Source organism: Heptranchias perlo, chromosome 8 (assembly GCF_035084215.1).
Source record: "Heptranchias perlo isolate sHepPer1 chromosome 8, sHepPer1.hap1, whole genome shotgun sequence".
NCBI classification, from domain to species: domain Eukaryota; kingdom Metazoa; phylum Chordata; class Chondrichthyes; order Hexanchiformes; family Hexanchidae; genus Heptranchias; species Heptranchias perlo.
The window spans coordinates 11,460,054-11,478,379 of record NC_090332.1 but is presented as its reverse complement, the minus strand read 5'-3'; the positions used below and the strand labels follow the sequence as shown (position 1 = coordinate 11,478,379).

The window sequence follows — 18,326 nt, the reverse complement described above, 5'->3', positions numbered from 1 at the left end:
CACAAAAGGAGATATTAGGACAGGTGACCAAAAGCTTGAACAAAGAGGTAGGTTTTGAGGAGTGTCTTAAAGGAGGAGAGAGAGGCAGACAGGGTAGTTGCAGCACATGGAGCCCTCAAATCTGTGGAAGCTGAAGTAACGGTTATGCTGGCCCAAATCAGGATGAGGATTGAGACTCTGTTTCGGACATTTGGAACATGGAGTAGGTCAACCAATGGAACAGCCCAGTCACTATAGAGAGAGTTTGCTTTGGAAGTAAATGACACCCCTGGATGCCCTCTCCAGTTATCGTTGACAGACTCAACCCTGAGTGTGCCATCCACAAGACCTGGGAACAGATCCAGAGTGATGGCACACCTGAAGGAAGCTGCCAACAATCCCGTTTACCAGGTACCTGGCACAAATATGCATGCCACAAAGTGCCCAATTTCTACTGGTCCATGCTAAGCCCTTACACATTACAGCTTTTCCATACTCCAACAGGGCACACATTCAAGCTGCAACTTACAGTTGAAAGTCTTGACACATTCATATCTTCAAAGTACTTCACACATAAAAGCATTATATCACAACCTAGCTGCATGAGGCATGGTCATTTACAGACATGCAGGATGGGCTAGAAGTTGGGCACATTTCTGCCAGTGTGTATCTGCTCCTTCAATCTGCATTATTCTATAAAACAACTAGCAGGAAAAAGCCATGAAAAAAATATGCATTTGGTTTCTCTTTATGCCAATTGCAGATGGGCAAGATGAGAGCACATAAACAGCAATAAATCATCTGTGTTCACTTTTACATTTATTAATGGTTGATTTAATTTTCAAATGAAGCTTTTGTGCAAGAGTCATTTACTCGGGTGTTATTCCCAAACGGAAAATTACGGGCTCAGAATTCTAGTGGAGACCAGGTAGGATCACATTCCAGGAAACTGCCTGGACCATGGCCACCTGAATTACACCAGTGGGAACGATCTTCCAGAGGGAAATTTCTCCCCCATGTCCAGCAAGCAGACTAGTAGCAGCATCCATGGACGGTATTCATACTGAATTGCTATAGACTGCTCTCGGTGATGGGGAAAGGAGCAACAATGGTTTGGGTCAACAGCATCAAGAACCACACACTGGGCTTGGAGCTGCCCCTCCGAGGCTGGTTTGAGGCACGTATACCCTTGATATTCCAGAGTGTAGTTGCCGTATCTACAGGAAGAGAGTTTTTCTAGTTTCTTGAAAACTACAGAGAATCTCACAGATATCAGTGGCGGTTACGATGGTTCTTTGGGCACATGCAGCACATATACTGGATGGCCTGTGGACCTGCAGTGTAATCAGAAAGGAACAGGCTAGTTCCAGTATTGGGCTTCTCAGCCTTGAACTCATCAGCAATTGATAACCAATCTCTCGGTTGCTTCAGCACCTAGGCTATACCAAGTCCAATCTTTGAGCTGAAAACATTCTTAAATAAACTGCGGTCTTTTCGAAAATGATTTACTTTGTAATATACCAATGACATTTCCCTCTCCAATTGATGTGTAAGTTATTGAATGGAAGAGTTAAAGAATGGATAAAGATAAATTTGGGAGTAATTTTGACTTTGTGCAATAGTGTAAAACGGGTGAAAGCAAGTCGACAGCCCGTTTTATATCTCTCCCCATTTTTATTTCCATTGACTTCCATGGAAACCAAAATCAGGAGAGGTGTTTAACAGGTAGCCGAGCCGATATCGCAGGTTGTACACTATCGCACAGTCAAAATGACCCCTGCACAGTTTTCTTTGGTGATCTGACAGAAGCTAATGTTTCTGTCTTCATCACCCCCATATCCTACATGTAAATCCTCAAACCCTTGGCTGCTTTGACATCTGTGTGACGTCCACCTAGTTGTCATCTTGCGTCGTTATTCTGTAACTAATCTGCCATCAGTAGCATCTTACATATGTGCATGATTTTGTGAATGAAGCGTAGGTAAGGCAGATAGCACTCAAGAGGAAGCTTAAAACAGTGCTGCTATCTTATAAAATATAAATAAATATATATATATAATACATATGTACGTACATACATACACACACAACAAATAAAATGGAAGAAAAAGCCATTGAGCCTATCAAGCTCGTTCCTTCCTCAGGCCATGTACGACGTAACCAATTATCGATTAACAAGTCCCTTTAAATTAATGATTATAATTGATTCCAGGACTGGGCTCCACTGTGATACATCCTATAAACCAAAAGCATTCCACTTGGATGAGGTACAGGAGGGCTGCCAGGATGTGTAGAACTATATGTGATGTGTGGAACCATCTTGTGACGTGACTTTGCGCATTTAGAATCATAGAATGATTGCAGCACAGGAGGAGGTCATTCGGCCCATCGAGCCCGGGCCGACTCTGTGAGGGCAATCCAGTTAGTCCCATCGTCCCATTCCTTCACCGTAGCCCTGCAAATTTTTCCCTTCAGGTATTTATCCAACTCCTTTTTGAAAGCCACAATTGAATCTGCTTCCACCACCCTTTCAGGCAACACATTCCAGATCTTAGTATCGACCCCTGGGGAACACCACTGCATACCTTCCTCCAGTCTGAAAAACAACCGTTCACCACTGCTCTCTGTTTCCTGTCACTTAGCCAATTTGGTTTCCATGCTGCCACTGCCCCTTTAATTCCTTGGTGTTCAATTTTGCTGACAAGATGACATTTAAGAGAGATGGGGAGATAAGAGGAGGAAAGTAAGGGGAAACATATACATACATACGCCTCAAGTAAACTCATTCTCTTGTTGCCTCTTACCGGCAGTTCCTATTGCAGTTGTCCTCTGTAATGTCTTCTGTGTCACTGCTGCTGCCTGGAATGTCCACAGCTGAAAATATTAGTGCAACAGAGATGGCGAAACAGCACACCAGGGCAAAGCCTACAATGCACTTCTGCTGTGACTAACATGGAGAAAACAAAACGGAGGCATATGAATATTGATCCAGTCAAAGCAAATTCAAGAACAACTGAAATGTTGTTTACTGTCAAGTTAATGTAGCAGATCATAAGAAAGCAAGAAGTGAGAGAAGGCCGTTTGTCCCCTCAAACCTGCTCCTTATACAAGCCATGTACAATTTACTCCATCTATTTAATCTCCCAAGGGAAAGCACTCCATAAATAACCCAAAGTGAAACAAGAACATTGATCCTCTTATAGCCACTATTGAGTCCTGGATGGTTGCTTTCCACAGATCATGTTTCCATAGTCCCAAAAACAAGCACATTCCTAGGGGTAACAACAACAAGCATTTATATAGCACCTTTAACGTAGGTAAACAGCCTAAGATGCTTTGTAATCATCTGTCTATACTTAAGCTAATTGTCTTCAATGCAATACTTTTGGAGGTTGGAAGAGACAGTGGATATTTTATTGAGGTGATTCATATTCAATAGGAAGTTAATTCTAGTTAAATGTGATGTGGAGATGCCGGTGATGGACTGGGGTTGACAAATGTAAGGAATCTTACAACACCAGGTTATAGTCCAACTGTTTTATTTGAAAATCACAAGCTTTCGGAGGCTTTCTCCTTCGTCAGGTGAGCGAGTGTGGGATTCCATGGAAGGTTACTGCATTGATAGTCAGAGAACAATACCTGGTGATTACAGATAATCTTTCTAACTGCCCGTTGTCAAGGCAATCAAAGTGTTCAGACAGAGTGATGTTACCTACAGGACCACCGAATACACAAACGGCCAGAACAAAAGACAGACATAGAGAGAGTGAGAAACATCCGAAAGGAAGAGAAAGACAGACAATGACCCGTTGTGTTAAAAACAGATAACTTTTTTTTTGCTGGTGGGGTTACGTGTAGCGTGACATGAATCCAAGATCCCGGTTGAGGCCGTCCTCATGGGTGCGGAACTTGGCTATCAAGCGAAAAAAAGTTATCTGTTTTTAACACAACGGGTCATTCTCTGTCTTTCTCTTCCTTTCGGATGTTTCTCTCTCTCTCTCTGTCTGTCTGTCTTTTGTTCTGGCCGTTTGTGTATTCGGTGGTCCTGTAGGTAACACCACTCTGTCTGAACACTTTGATTGCCTTGACAACGGGCAGTTGGAAAGATTATCTGTAATCACCAGGTATTGTTCTCTGACTATAAATGCGGTAACTTTCCATGGAATCCCACACTCGCTCACCTGATGAAGGAGAAAGCCTCCGAAAGCTTGTGATTTTCAAATAAAACAGTTGGACTATAACCTGTAGTTAAATGTGGAGGAAGATACCTTCTTATTTTCTTATGGCTGTTCATACTATTTTGTGAAGAGGCATTTATGGAAGTCTCAGTCCCTGAAGCAGGAACTCAACCTCCCACGGTCATTTCAGCCATAAATGGCAGGCTTCTATCTGCTACAGGGCAAATCTTTGACGCACAGTTTTCTAATATTCTTCCACCTTAGCTACCATAAGAACCAAGCACAACGGTTCGGGGGAGGGGGTGGTGGTAAGTGCCCAACATGGTACTGAGCCATACAGACCAGCAAGGTCCCAAATCCAATTGCTGGTCTGCACTGAGTTAGCTGATATCAGCCTAGGCAGCAATAGTGGTGCTACAGTTGGCCTCTCTGTCTCTAGGGTATGGATGGGGGGGGGGGAGGGGAAATCACAGCTCCCACTCTTCATAAATATGCAGGGTCCACTGCTAAAAATAATGAGGCTGTGTCAGGTGAGACAGGATAAAGCACCAGGTAACAGCAGAACTGGGCTCAGCTGTAAAGCTCCGTTCAAATCTGGGTTCAGATACAAGAGCTGAGTCTACACTTCCAGCGGGAAGCAGTGCTCGCAAGAAGAAAATGGCAGGAAATCACAGGCACACGGCCGCTTAATAAAATGAAAATTTCCCAGCATGGAAGTGGCGTTGTAGGTTGGGAGAGAGAGAGTTCTATATTAAGAATGATTACTGGGTGATGTAACAAGTGACTGCTGGCAGCCGTGGAATTGTAGCCAGTATGTCATTAGCTTCAAGAGAGAAGGGTGGAAAATGAGGAGGAGAAAAACAATCTACTTTCATGGTTTGTATGGATTAATTCTACATAAGATACATAAGAAATAGGAGCAGGAGTAGGCCATACAGCCCTTCGAGCCTGCTGCGCCATTCAATAAGATCATGGCTGATCTTCAACCTCAACTCCACTTTCCCGCCCGATCCCCATATCCCTTCATTCCCTTAGAGTCCAAAAATCTATCGATCTCAGTCTTGAATATACTCAACGACTGAGCATCCACAGCCCTCTGGCGTAGAGAATTCCAAAGATTCACCACTTGAGTGAAGAAATTCCTTCTCAGTCCTAAATCGCCTACTCCATATTCTGAGACTATGCCCCCTAGTTCTAGACTCTCCAGCCTGGGGTAACAGCCTCTCCACATCTACCCTGTCAAGCCCAATTTCATTGAGATCACCTCTCATTCTTCTAAACTCCAGAGAGTATAGGTCCATTCTACTCAATTTCTCCTCATAGGACAACCCTCTCATCCCAGGAATCAATTTAGTGAACCATTGTTGCACCGCCTCTAAAGCAAGTATATCCTTCCTTAGGTAAGGAGACCAAAACTGTACGCAGTACTCCAGGTGTGGTCTCACCAAAGCCTTGTACAGTTGCAGCAGGACTTCCTTACCCTTGTACTCCAACACCCTTGCAATAAAGGTCAACAAGCCATTTGCCTTCCAAATTGCTTGCTGTACCTGTGTGTTAACTTTCTGTGTTTCGTGGACAAATTCTAATTTCTACATAGGAACAGGTGTAGGCCATTCTGCCCCTCAAGCCTGCTCTGCCGTTCAATTAGATCATGGCTGATCTGCACTTCAACTCCATTTACCAACCCCGCTTTGCTCCATATTCCTTGATACTCTTACCTAACAAAAATCCATCTATTTCAGTCTTGAATGCTCCAATTCTCTCCCAGCATTTCGGGGGAAAGAGTTCCAAATTTCTACCATTTGCGTGAAAAAGTGCTTCCTGATTTCACTCCTGAATGGCCTCGCTCTAATTTTAAGGTAATGTCCCCTGTGGTGTTCTAGGATCTATGGGGGTAATTTTAATCTATCCCGCCGGGCGGGAATCCCACGGGATCGGGTGGATCGCCGGTTTTACGCCCCACCCAATTGACTTCAATGGTGAGTAAAATCGGACCGGGTGTAAAACCAGCGTTCCTCCCGATCCTGACGTTTCCTGACGGGCAGGTTAGGTTAAAATTGCGTTTGAGGTGTGCGTTTGTATCTCCAACTTTCATCTCCTTCGATGTTTTCCTGGAAGAATTGGGGAAGAGTAACCTGTTCATTGTCACGTGACCTCTGAGAGGAACGTCCCCACTGACCCTCCACAACATGTCAATCGTTTTTCTGTTACAGACTTTGGATTTTTAAGCATCTAATTTCAGGCGGCCCAATTGCAAATCAGTCCAAATGCTCGCCCTTCTGATACAAGCGTTGTGTATGGGCAGCAGGTGAGTAGCACCAAGAGTACGACAACTCGTATAGAAGCGAACATTTAATTGCAGAACACGTCAAAGATTCAGTGAGCAGGAGAAGGACGCCTCATTCCAGTCTTTATTTATTGTTCTGTTGCATGCCTTTGGCTCACCATATTCATCATGTTACTTTAGTCTAGGAACAACAGTGACAGCATTTCTATTTTCATCTTTTGGCATGAAAGCAGGGAGTGTTGTTCAAATGAGAAAAAGGGAATATATCCTATCAATTTGTCCCCTCCCACCAAAATGCATTAAAAGTCATGAGAGTACTAATAAAACAGCCATTGAAATGTAAACTGATACAATCTCGCACCACCATAGTAAGATATTGGAAGAAACTAAGTTTAATGTATGTAAAACTAGCCAAATTCTAAAGGTTCCTTAATAGGAAGAAAGAACCTGCATTTATATAGCACCCTTCATGACCTCTGGAAGTCACAAAGTGCTTCATAGCCAATGAATTACTTTTTGCCGTGTAGTCACTGTTTCTATGTAAGCAAAATCAATTATATCAACTATATTTCATATAGCATCTAAAGGTATCAATTATAGGGATCTGCCAATTAATCTATGCTTGATTAGAAATTATATTCATTAGAAAGGGAAGAACCAATCCTAATTGAATCAGACTGTGGCACGGCACCTCCCTCCACATTCATTCATTGCCCTGTGATCACTGACTCATGGGCCATCTTGTGATGTGCTGTCCTGACAGCTCATCTTCTATCTGTTACTGAACATCCTCGTTGATTGCTTTCGGACTTTTTAAAAAAAAAACAGACTACAGACTGTGCAATGCCGGCGAGGAACTTAAAATATATCAAATATATAAAAAATATATCAAAATCCTTTGCAGTTCCTATTTTTTAATTAAAAAACTCATGTATACATTTGAAGCAATCAAATTACATAATGCTTCTATTCACGATAATCAATATTGTACCATTAAATCTTAGTCAGCCACATTTTAGTTTCTCTTTTTCTGAACTCTAACCTTCCTTGCTCATGCATTCATTAAAAAGAGTCAGGAGATACTGATCAATGTCCTTATGATTCTCCAGGAGACAGATATCAACTGCTTAATAAGGTTTTCTTGTTCATTTGTAATCTATTAAACCTGTTCCAGTTTAGCAGTCCTGCTTTTTGCTGTTATTAAACACTTAACAGTTGGGTTTTTGGTCACTTCTGACGACGAGTGGTGAAAGATCAAGTTTTTTAAAAAAAACTCTTTTTGTCTTTTGTTTTTCAAACAATTGTGTAACCTGCATTACACAACCCATTTTGATGCCTGTCTTGAACAGGGAGCCTTGTTGAGAGATCCTTAAGAACTGCATCTCATGAGTATTAGAGTTCCGAGGTATCCTTCAATCCATTTTTAAAAAAAAAAGACTGCCAGACATTTTACAAACTTGTTTCTTGCATTTTGGGGTTAAATCCAACCAGATTTATAGTCTTCCATTGGCAAACAATAACAGGGTTGTGTAAATGGGTGGGTTCATGCTACCCCAGAGACCTTCTTGTGCCCATTAATTGGAAGAGAATGTGCAGATACGAGGAGCCCCCTCCTTCCAGACAAAATAATCCTCCAATACCTGCACAGTACAGGAATCTAGGGAAGTGAGTCCTTTGTGATGTAAAAATCGACATCTTCCTTCTTGTCATTTATCACCCACTCTCATTCATGCTGCCTTTTAGAACATCAATGTTCATATTTACACAGCGAACAACATACCTCCATCTTTATACTTTGTATTGTTTTGTTGCTTTTATGGGGTAAGCTTTTACCTGCCAAGAACACTGTTCTTTCTAATAATAGAACAGGACATGTCAAAACTGATTTAGATAGTTACAGTCTGAAAAATAGAAACTATATAGAGAACGAAATGGCGTAGAGTTCACAGGACTGAGATTCAGTGTAACTCCCACAGTACACACTTCAAGGGAAGGGCTCCGTTGCTCACTATTTACAATAGTGAATATGCATGTGTATAACAAATGCATTTATTGTTTCCCTATAAATGGTGGACAGTGAAAATCTTCCCTCTGAGGAGTTAAATTCCTCCCTGTGATGAGATTTTAGCACACTAGTTAATGCACTATTTTACTGCATTCATGTACCAGTTTATTTTAAATGTGTTATCCCCTTCTGTTAAAATAGCTTAGACAAGAATTTAACACAAACATATTAAGCATTGTGCTAAAAATAGCACACAGAGTAAATTAAGCTCAATAAAAAAAATAACTTTGAGTTGCTCCTCGATGGAACACAGAGTGAATACAGACCGCGGTTTGGCACAGTCTCGTACCAATCTTGAACGTCCCAAGTTTGATCCCCAGTCTGTGCTTGAGTTATCTGTTATCAGCTGAGGTAGTAATGAAAGCTCTACGATTGATCTTGGAGTTGTGGCACTGGGGAAGTTTTCAAAAATTTCTTTCTCGGGATGTGGGTGTCGTTGGCAAGGCCGGCATTTATTGCCTATTTCTGGTTCCTCTGAAAAGTTGGTGGTGGGCCTTCTTCTTTAATTGTAGCGGCTTGATACAACTGAGTGGCTTGCTAGGCCACTTCAGAGGGCAGTTAGTAGTCAACCACATTAGTGTGGGAATGGGGTTACATATAGGCCAAACCAGGTCGGGACAGCAGGTTTTCTTCCCTAATGAACAGTTGGGTTTTTATGACAATCTGACTGTTTCATGGTCACTTTTACTGATACCAGTGTTTTATACTTTTACTTTAAAGTGTCAGCCTTGTTTCAATGGCAGCACTCTCACCTCTGAGTCAATTCCCACTCCAGAGACGAGTGCATAACCTAGGCTGACACTCCACTGAGGGAGTGCTGCACTGTCAGAGGTGACGTCTTTCGGATGATCTGTTGAACTGAGGCTCCGTCTGTCCTCTCAGGTGGACATAAGAGATCCCACAGCACTATTTTGAAGAGCAGTGGAGTTTCCCCTGGTGTCCTGACCAATACTTATCCCTCAACCAACAACACTAAAATAGATTATCTGGTCATGATCTCAATGCTGTGCGCACATTTGGCTGCCACGTTTCCCTATATTACAACAGAGACCACACTTCAAAAGTATTTCATTGGGTGCAAAAGGACATCCTTAAGTCGTGAAAGGCACTACAGAAATGCAAGTTTTTTCCTTACTTCCAAATTGTTTTAACTGAATTCAAATTCTCAAACTGCCAAGGTGGGATCTGAACTCACATTCTCTGGATTGTGTGTCCGTGTGTCTAGGATTGGTGGCTGCAGTTGCTGGTGATCATTAGACAGAGGTACAGAAAGCTACCAGCATTGTGGGACAGAAGAGGTGGTGAGAAAATGGGTGGAGTGGGGAGATGATTGCTTTTGTGCTCTAGCAGTGACATACAAACAAAGTAGATTTCCTCTGTGTGCTACCTGTAACCTGATCATGACCCTGTACTTTATGAACAGCTTTACACTTTTATTATACACAACACACAGAGGAAATCTACCTCCCAGAAGAGACATCTTTTTCTCATCCTTGCAGGCCGCTATCCAGCTTATTCTTCTCCAACTGAAATGGCAAGACTTACAATGGGAAGTCTCCTGAAGAACAATATACTTATAACCAACGAATTGCTTCCGGTCTAGCAACACTTTAATTTTAAAATCCTCATCCTTATGTTCAAATCCCTCCATGGCCTCGCCCCTCCCTATCTCTGTAACCTCCTCCAGCCCTACAATCCTCCGAGATCTCTGCACTCCTCCAATTCTGGCCTCTTGGGCATCCCCAACTTCCTTCGTCCCTCCATTGGCGGCTATGCTTTCAGCTGCCTAGGCCCTATGCTCTGGAATTCCCTCCTTAAACCCCTCTCTCCTCCTTTAAGATGCCCCTTAAAACCTCTCTCTTTGACGAAGCTTTGGTCATCTGTCCTAATGTCTCTATGTAGCTCAGTGTCAAATTTTGTCAGATAACACTCCTGTTAAGCGCCTTGGGATGGTTTGCTACGTTAAAGAGCTGTATAAATGCAAGTTGTTGAATACTATGGCTGCTCCACTGGGTGTTATCAACACAGAAGGGAATGAAAAAGAGACCAATGTGCCCACACTACTGCTTGAACTGGGCTGCTCTCAACTCTCAAGATAAGTGTACAAATCAAATATGGTACACAGCAAACCCTGGGCAATAAACATGGTGAGTTCCATCCCACAAACTGAGAATGGATGAGTTGTTCCTAGAATATAACCACATTAATTTGTCTTTTTAAATGCCTGTTTGTGTTCAAATTTGATGACTGTGACACTCGAGTAAGCTGGGAAAGATATGCTTTTCTGAAAGCTCTTTATCTACGTGCATTGTCAGCTTTGCATGACCTGAAGCTGCTAATAAATGAAGCCTGTGGATTTGAGCTTCAAACAGAAATACTAACTTTACCTGTGTTTTTTTTAAATTAAATTTTCCACTACTATCGGCCTCCCTAAAACCCTCTCCACCCTCACAATGAACAACTGTAATGAGCTCATGGATTTCTTCGTCATCAAGATAGAGGCCATGTGTTCAGCTGCCTCTGTTGCTTCCACCCCTTCTCTTTACTCGCTAAGCCAAATCTCTTCACTTTCCCCCAACACTAACCCGCAACCCCCATCTTTTTTTTAGTTTCTCTCTCATCTTCCTCAGTGCCATCTCTGAGCTCATCTCATCCATTAGACATACTACCTGCTCCCTCATACGCATTCCCATTAAACTCCTGATCATCCAGCTTCCCTTTCTAGCTCCCATGCTAGCTAACATTGTAAAGGGTTCCCTCTCCTCAGGTACTGTCCCCCCCTTTTCAAAATTGCTGTCAGTACCACATTGCTTAAAAAACAAACCCTTTTGCAAACATCTCCAACCTCCTTTTCCTCTCCAAAGGGCTCGAACATGTTGTCACCTCCCAGATGCATGCCCATCTCTCCTGAAACGTCCTGTTTGAATCCCCCGAATCAGTTTCCACCCCTGCAATAGCACAAAATGGCCCGAACCAAAAGGTACAAACAACATTTTCTACAACTATGACCGTTCGCAACCTTGGTCTCCTATTTGACCCTGAAATGAGCTTCTGACCACATATCTGCTCCATCACCAAGACCGCCTACTTCCATCTCTGTAACATCGCCCGTCTCCACCCCTGACTCAGCTCGTCCGCTGCTGAAACCCTCATCCATGCCTTTTGTTACCTCCAGACTGAACTATTACAATGCTCTCCTGGCTGGCCTCCCATCTTCCACCCCCCATAAACTTGAGCTCATCCAAAATTCAGCTGCCCGTATCCTAACTCGCACCAAGTCTCATTCTCCCATCACCCCTGAGCTCGCTGACCTACATTGGCTCCCAGTCCGGGAACGCCTCGATTTTAAAATTCTCATCCTTGTTTTCAAATCTCTCCATGGCCTCGCCCCTCCCTATCTCTGTAATCTCCTCCAGCCCTACAACCCTCCGAGATCTCTGTGCTCCTCCAATTCTTGCCTCTTGCTCATCCTTGATTTCAATCATTCCACCATTGGTGGCCGTGCCTTCAGCTGCCTTGGCCCTAAGCTCTGGAATTCCCTCCCTAAACCTCTCCACCTCTCTACCTCTCTCTCCTCCTTTAAGACACTCCTTAAAACCGACCTCTTTGACCAAGCTTTTGGTCACCTGTCCTAATACCTCCTTACGTGGCTTGGTGTCAAATTTTGTTTGATTACACTCCTGTGAAGCGCCTTGGGACATTTTATTATGTTAAAGGTGCTATATAAATGCGAGTTGTTGTTGTTGTTGTGGTGCATTATCCCTCCTCATTCTCCTCGACCCCTTTCCAGCCTTTGACATGATTGACCACACTATCTCCTCCAATACCTGTCCTCTATTGTCTGGCTCAGTGGGACTACCCTTGCTTGGTTCCATTCTTGCCTATCTGATCGTAGCCAAAGAATCTCCAGCAATGGCATCTTTTCCCATTCCCGTCATCTCGAGACCTCCAGGATCTATCCTTGGGTCCTTCTCTTCCTTATTTACACGCTCTCCCTTGTTGATATCATCCGCAAACATGGGGTCAGCTTTCACATACACACTGATGGCACCCTGCTCTGCCTCTCCAGCACCTCTCAACTCCTCCACGGCCTCTGTGCTGTCACATTCTTTGTCCAACATTCAGTCTTGGATGATCAGCAATTTCCTCCAGATAAACAGTGGGAAGACTGAAGCCATCATTTTCAGCTTCCGCTACAAACTCCATACCCTTGCCAATGACTCCACTGCCGTCCTTGGCTACTATCTTAGGCTGAACGAGACTGTTCGCAATCCCAGTACACCATTCGAAACCAAGCTGAGTTTCTGACCTCATATCCTTTCCATAACAAAGACCATCTGTTTCCACTTGGGTAACATCACTCGCCTCCGCTCCTACCTCAGCCCATCTGCCTCCAACACCCTCATCCTTGCCATTGTCACCTATAGACTTGAGTATTCCAATACTCTCATGGCCAGCATCACATCCTCCACCCTCCATGAACCAAATCATCCAAAACTATGTTGCCTCTCTCCTATTTCACATCAACTTCGACTCACCCATCATCCCAGTCCTCCCTGACACACATTGGCTCTCAGTCTTCCAACGTCTCAAATTTCAAACTTTCATCCTCATGTTTAAATCACTCTATGGCCTCACCCCTCCTTATCTCTGCAACCTCCTCCAGCCCCCAAACTCTCCATTCCTCTGCATCTGGTGTATCCCCCTTCCCTTTGCCCCACCATTAGTGGCCACCTCTCCACCTCCAACTCCTCCTTAAAACTCATCTCTTTGACCAATCTTTTGGTCACCTCTCCTTATATCTCCTTTTGCTCAGTGTCCATTTTTCTCCTTACAGCTCTGTAAAGTGCCTTGGAAAGTTTTCTTTTGCTTTAGAAAGTTGTTTTTGTTATTTTCTTTTTATCCTCTCTCTGTATGTCTCCTCAGACAGGTGACCTGCTCCAGTGCCCTCTGTCGATGCTTGGCTTGGCTGCTCAGATGAGGACACAAGTGACCAAAGGTGACTCGTCTCTGATTTTCAACCCTCCCTGTCGGAAACATCTGTCCAGAGATTCCCTAAATATCATGGACAAAAGTGGGAACTGTCTACATGAGGAAATCACAGGCACAGATCCATGTTCTACCAGCACTACTTGGTAGGATGTGTTCACTACCACAGAAGGCTGTGGAGGCCAAGTCACTGAATATATTTAAGAAGGAGCTAGATAGATTTCTAGACACAAAATGCATCAAGGGGAATGGAGGGAGAGCGGGAATATGGTATTGAGATAGAGGATCAGCCATGATCATATTGAATGGCGGAGCAGGCTCGAAGGGCCGAATGGCCTACTCCTGTTTCTATTTTCTATGTTTCATATGTTGAGATGATGATCTGCCAAATGCAACAGGATATTCACTCAGTGTAACTGGACAAAGTATGGAGATGCTACCTGGCTTGACTTTCATTGAGAGTCACGATCCAGTGAATGGTCTATCAAGTGAGAAAAACCATGCTTTTGCTTATATATTTGATAACAAAGCCTGTCTCTTCCATTTACTGATGTAATTAGTGGACACTTATATTCAAGTAAGTCACCAAACATGTCACTGGTCAATGTTTTATCACGTCACATCAGAGTAGATTTACATGGCACTCTCACCAACTTGGGATGACCTGACATTTACAGGCTAAAAATTTCACTCCCTCAGTTTATTGTCATCTGAACCACCCTCACCCAAAATGTCTATAACATCAACTATTGCACATTTTTTCCACTCATTCTAGGAATTTGCAGGGATTACAGTGGCTGAGAATTGCTGCTCCATGTTTGTGGGACTCGGAGTTAAAGCACTGACCGTACCCAGGAAAATTCTCTTTCACTTGACTTACATTTGCTGCTACGTTACAGAGTCCAACAGCAACCAGAAGCCTATTTCTGTCAGTCAGCAGTAAGAGGCCAATGTTAAAAGTTACATTTCAAAAGTAACTTTAATGCAAGAATTTTCTGCTTCCCTGAATACACTCAGGTGTCATTTCAAGTAAAAATCAAAGAGCCTCTGTAACTTTGCAGTCAGTAAAATATAGATTTGTTGTTCCTGTAATCTACTGTACTTCCATATCATGCACATCAAAAGCATATCAATTATTTATCAAAGTATAAACATTTTGATGCTTCAATTCCCCCCCCCCCCGACTATAATACCCTTGAAAATTCTCCCCTTTGGCTATAAAACAAAAAAAAGTAAAAATATTTTTAAAAAAAGAAATGGCTTACATGCTCGCTTTTCGCCTTATTATTGAGATACACTGAAACAGTATAGTCCTTCTTTTTGGCAGCACTGTACAAGTTAGCACCTACTCGAGTAGGGTTCTGAGACGACTCCCTCGGTCCTGTTTTCAATTTCAGCTGGCCGTAGGGCTCCTCTGGAAGGCGGTCGTGCTTAACTTCCATGTTTTTATTCCAATCAGTAATTTCCAAGTGTCCACCTCTGGGAAGTGGGGAGAGGGCAGTGGAAGTGGCTCAGCTGAGAACTCAGGAGCTGCTGCCTCTCAGTCTACTGCAGCTCAGGCTTATTGAGGAGATGCGGCAGCAATGATCAAAGAGCTAAGTACAACCTAGTGGGAGGGGCACACGTTACAGCTGCGTGTGGTGCAGTGAGCTGCCGGGGTGGGGGTGGGGGAGCACATCATCCAGGCTGTCTGCCTAAGGAACGGTGTGTTTAAATTAAGGGAATGAGCTGTTAAATGAGCAGCTGTCGTCAGTCATTCTACGCAGCTAGCTAACCAGGCAAATAACAAGAATGTGCTATGAATAAGGTGAAACTCGGTTAAAGGCAACATCCTCACTGAGTCGCTGGGTCATCGATTAAGGGACAATTAATTTTTTTAAAAGTAACGACAATCTCCTTCGCAACAGACTAGAATGTGAGGGAATAAAAGCAGGCTCCTGAAATGTTAATCAGGTGTGAGTTGTATAAGTCAGGGAGAATGATTCGTTGCGTATTCTCTATACCCTAGTGATAATATGAAGTGTCATGAAAGTAGCATGAAGAATATATTGTGGAATGCTACAGCCCAGGCATGGTGGCTGTGTAGTAGGTACATATGACACACAAATATATGAACAAATTACTGGTCTTTTATATAAAAGCTGTACAGTATACAGACATCGGAGGAACACTGGATTCGACCAGTAGCACTACAGGTAGAGTCAAGCATATATCAACTCACACATTCATACACAGTGACAATGACATTGTTCAAAGGATTTTTGTCTTGGTTTTAAAGGGGTATTTGGGTAAGTTTTTTAAAAACTTATTAAAATCCCCTATTCTTTGGTTGGACAAACTGCCACCACCAATGTCACCTGCTTCCTTAACCATAGTCACAAATGGCATCGTCTCTAACTGTGACTGCAACCCTCCTCGACCTCCCCAACCTCCCTAAGCCTTTTCCACGGTCGATCACATCATTCTCCTCCTCCAACGCCTCTGCTCTGTTGTCCAGCTCAGTGGGACAGCCCTTATTTGGTAGCACTCTTATCTATCTGACCATAGCCAGAGCATCTCCAGCAATGGCTTCTGTTCCTGCCCCCTCACCATTGCCTCTGGAGTCCCCCAAGGATTTACCAATGGCCACCATCCCCTTCCTCATCTACATGCAGGCCCTTGGCAACATCATCTGTAGACATGGGGTCAGCTTCCACATGTACACTGATGACACCCAGCTCTCCCTCTCCACTACATCTCTTGATCCCTCTGTGTTTTCAACCTGTTCGTCTGACATCCAGTCTTTGGTGAGCCACAGTGAGACACAAAATTAGTATTATATCACTTGAGTGGACACTGGTATTTTACTCATATGCCATCTCAAAACCTAGGTCAGAGTCAAAATTCTCAAACCTCCTCACCCACCTACTCAATTAACATCAGGAAAAATAAATTAGTCCAGAAGAAATAATGAGTGACAGATGTTTCATCCCTTGGGAAATCAACCCCCACGCCCCCACTCCCACCCCAGAATATTGAAATTAGTGTCGTTAGGAAACATAATACAAAACCTAACTTTTCTACTGCATTGATATTGGGATATGAATATAAAAGAAAGAAAAGACAGACTTGAATTTATGACCTGCCTTCCTTGATCTATAAAACAGATTATCTGGTCATTTACCTCATTGCTGTTTGTGGGAGCTTGCTGTGTGCAAATTGGCTGCCGGGTTTCCAACAGTGACAACACTTCAAAAGTACTTCATTGGCTGTAGAGCGCTTTGGGACATCCTGAGGTCGTGAAAGACGCTATATAAACGTAAGTCTTTCTTTTTCTTTTTACATAAATGACTTGAAAGCAGAAGTCAGTTGTAACTTGTTAACTTAGCAGATAACACTGAAATGGAAAGTGCTGATGGGACTGAGAATGCAGTTAAGGTTTTTGCAGAAAGATGTCGATCTATTATACAACTGGGCAGACAAATAAATTAAATTGAATACTGAGCAATATTACACTTTTTCATTTTGCTATTATGCTACCCGGTATGGAAACCTACACAAAGTGCTAAACGCTGGGCCTGATGCATATCACACAAAGTTACTCTGAAATGTACTCTGATGACTTTTCACGTCACAAGGGATGGCTGCACTTCCCAGCAACTCCCGCTCTGCGCTTAGTGTGTTTAATTTACCCGATACTGAATCACAGGAGTAACCAAAACAAGGATTTCCACCCAGAGTCTCAAGGTTAGTGCCTTTCTGTCTAAGGAACCTAAAATGTTTTAAGCCCTTAACTACTGACAAGCAAGCTTTCCAGAATTTCCTTGCTTTGGCTGGTGTGATCACTAGCGATCCTTAAAGGGACTGCTGCAGGCCAGTCAAAAAAAAAGCTCCAAATTTTGTTATTTGCGGAGTTGGAAGGAGCAGGAGTGTTCCTCCTGGCTTCACGAAACAACTGCAGGCCGTCGTCGGCCCACCTTCACCCCTCTCCCGATTTGCCTTCCCCCACCTCTCCCAAACTTACCTCTGGGCCTCGGAGTAAGCCAAAATTCTTAAGGCTTCGACAGGCGAGTTGCATCGGTGTGCCCGATTGGTGCCCCCAGCACGTCACATTTATTGTTTGAGGACAAATTTACTTCGGCCCTTGAGCCTCTCCGTTCTGCGTGCGGCCGGAATCATGTCCCCTTTGGGGCTTTGAGGAATTTAGGCCCCATGAGGTCAGAACCGAGCGAGGTTTTCTCCGTCAGTTAGGAGCATATCTAAGTGAGGCCGCGAGATGGATATCAAATCTGTGTGACTCACGGAAAATCCGTGAGAGTTGTATTATGTGTATATTTATAATCTGAGAGTGAGTGAGCGGTACGAATCAGGAGATTGGAGAAAACATTACAGATTACATCAGATATTATCCCCAGATACACACGATTTTGGGAATTTGCAGGTTGCCAGTGTTGATTTTCAGGTGCAAAGCTGAAAGCATAAATACGTTAGGCCTCATTATCTCCTTTCATTGTTCCATCTTGTTTTAGCCTTTTGAGGATTGTAACAGCATCTCAATAGAATTCCAGTCAAAATACTGGAACAAGTGTCTAAGTGTTTGTACTTACTGTCATTCGAGCTGTGAGATTGTATTTTTTTAAAAATTGATTGAGAAGACTAAGTACAGGCCAAGAACCATAATGTAGGACATCACCAAGGTTGGGAAGACTAGAAGTGAAAATGAGGTAACTGAATAAGTAGTGATTGGATGACACCAGGGTTGAGTTTTAAAAGCCTGCAGATTATAGAGGGAAGGGGAGATAGTAAGGTGGGAATTCCATACTTTTGATGTTCCAGGATGTTCTATTAA

At 43.2% G+C, this 18,326-nt stretch overlaps 1 protein-coding gene across 3 annotated transcripts in view; it reads right to left on the bottom strand.

Annotated features, from left to right (window-relative positions):
* pld5 (phospholipase D family member 5) overlaps positions 1 to 15,109 on the bottom strand; it is an 80,485-nt gene extending 65,376 nt beyond the window's left edge. For 2 of the 3 annotated variants that reach the window (XM_067988663.1, XM_067988665.1), the window contains exons 1-2: positions 14,764 to 15,109; positions 2,784 to 2,926 (exon numbers count right to left, since the gene is read on the bottom strand). In XM_067988663.1, coding sequence (XP_067844764.1) covers positions 2,784 to 2,926; positions 14,764 to 14,940 — 320 coding nt within the window. In that variant the 5' untranslated portion in view covers positions 14,941 to 15,109. The remainder of the gene's footprint in view (positions 1 to 2,783; positions 2,927 to 14,763) is intronic. The other variant, XM_067988664.1, reaches the window with a different exon arrangement.
* Positions 15,110 to 18,326: the final 3,217 nt, after the last annotated feature.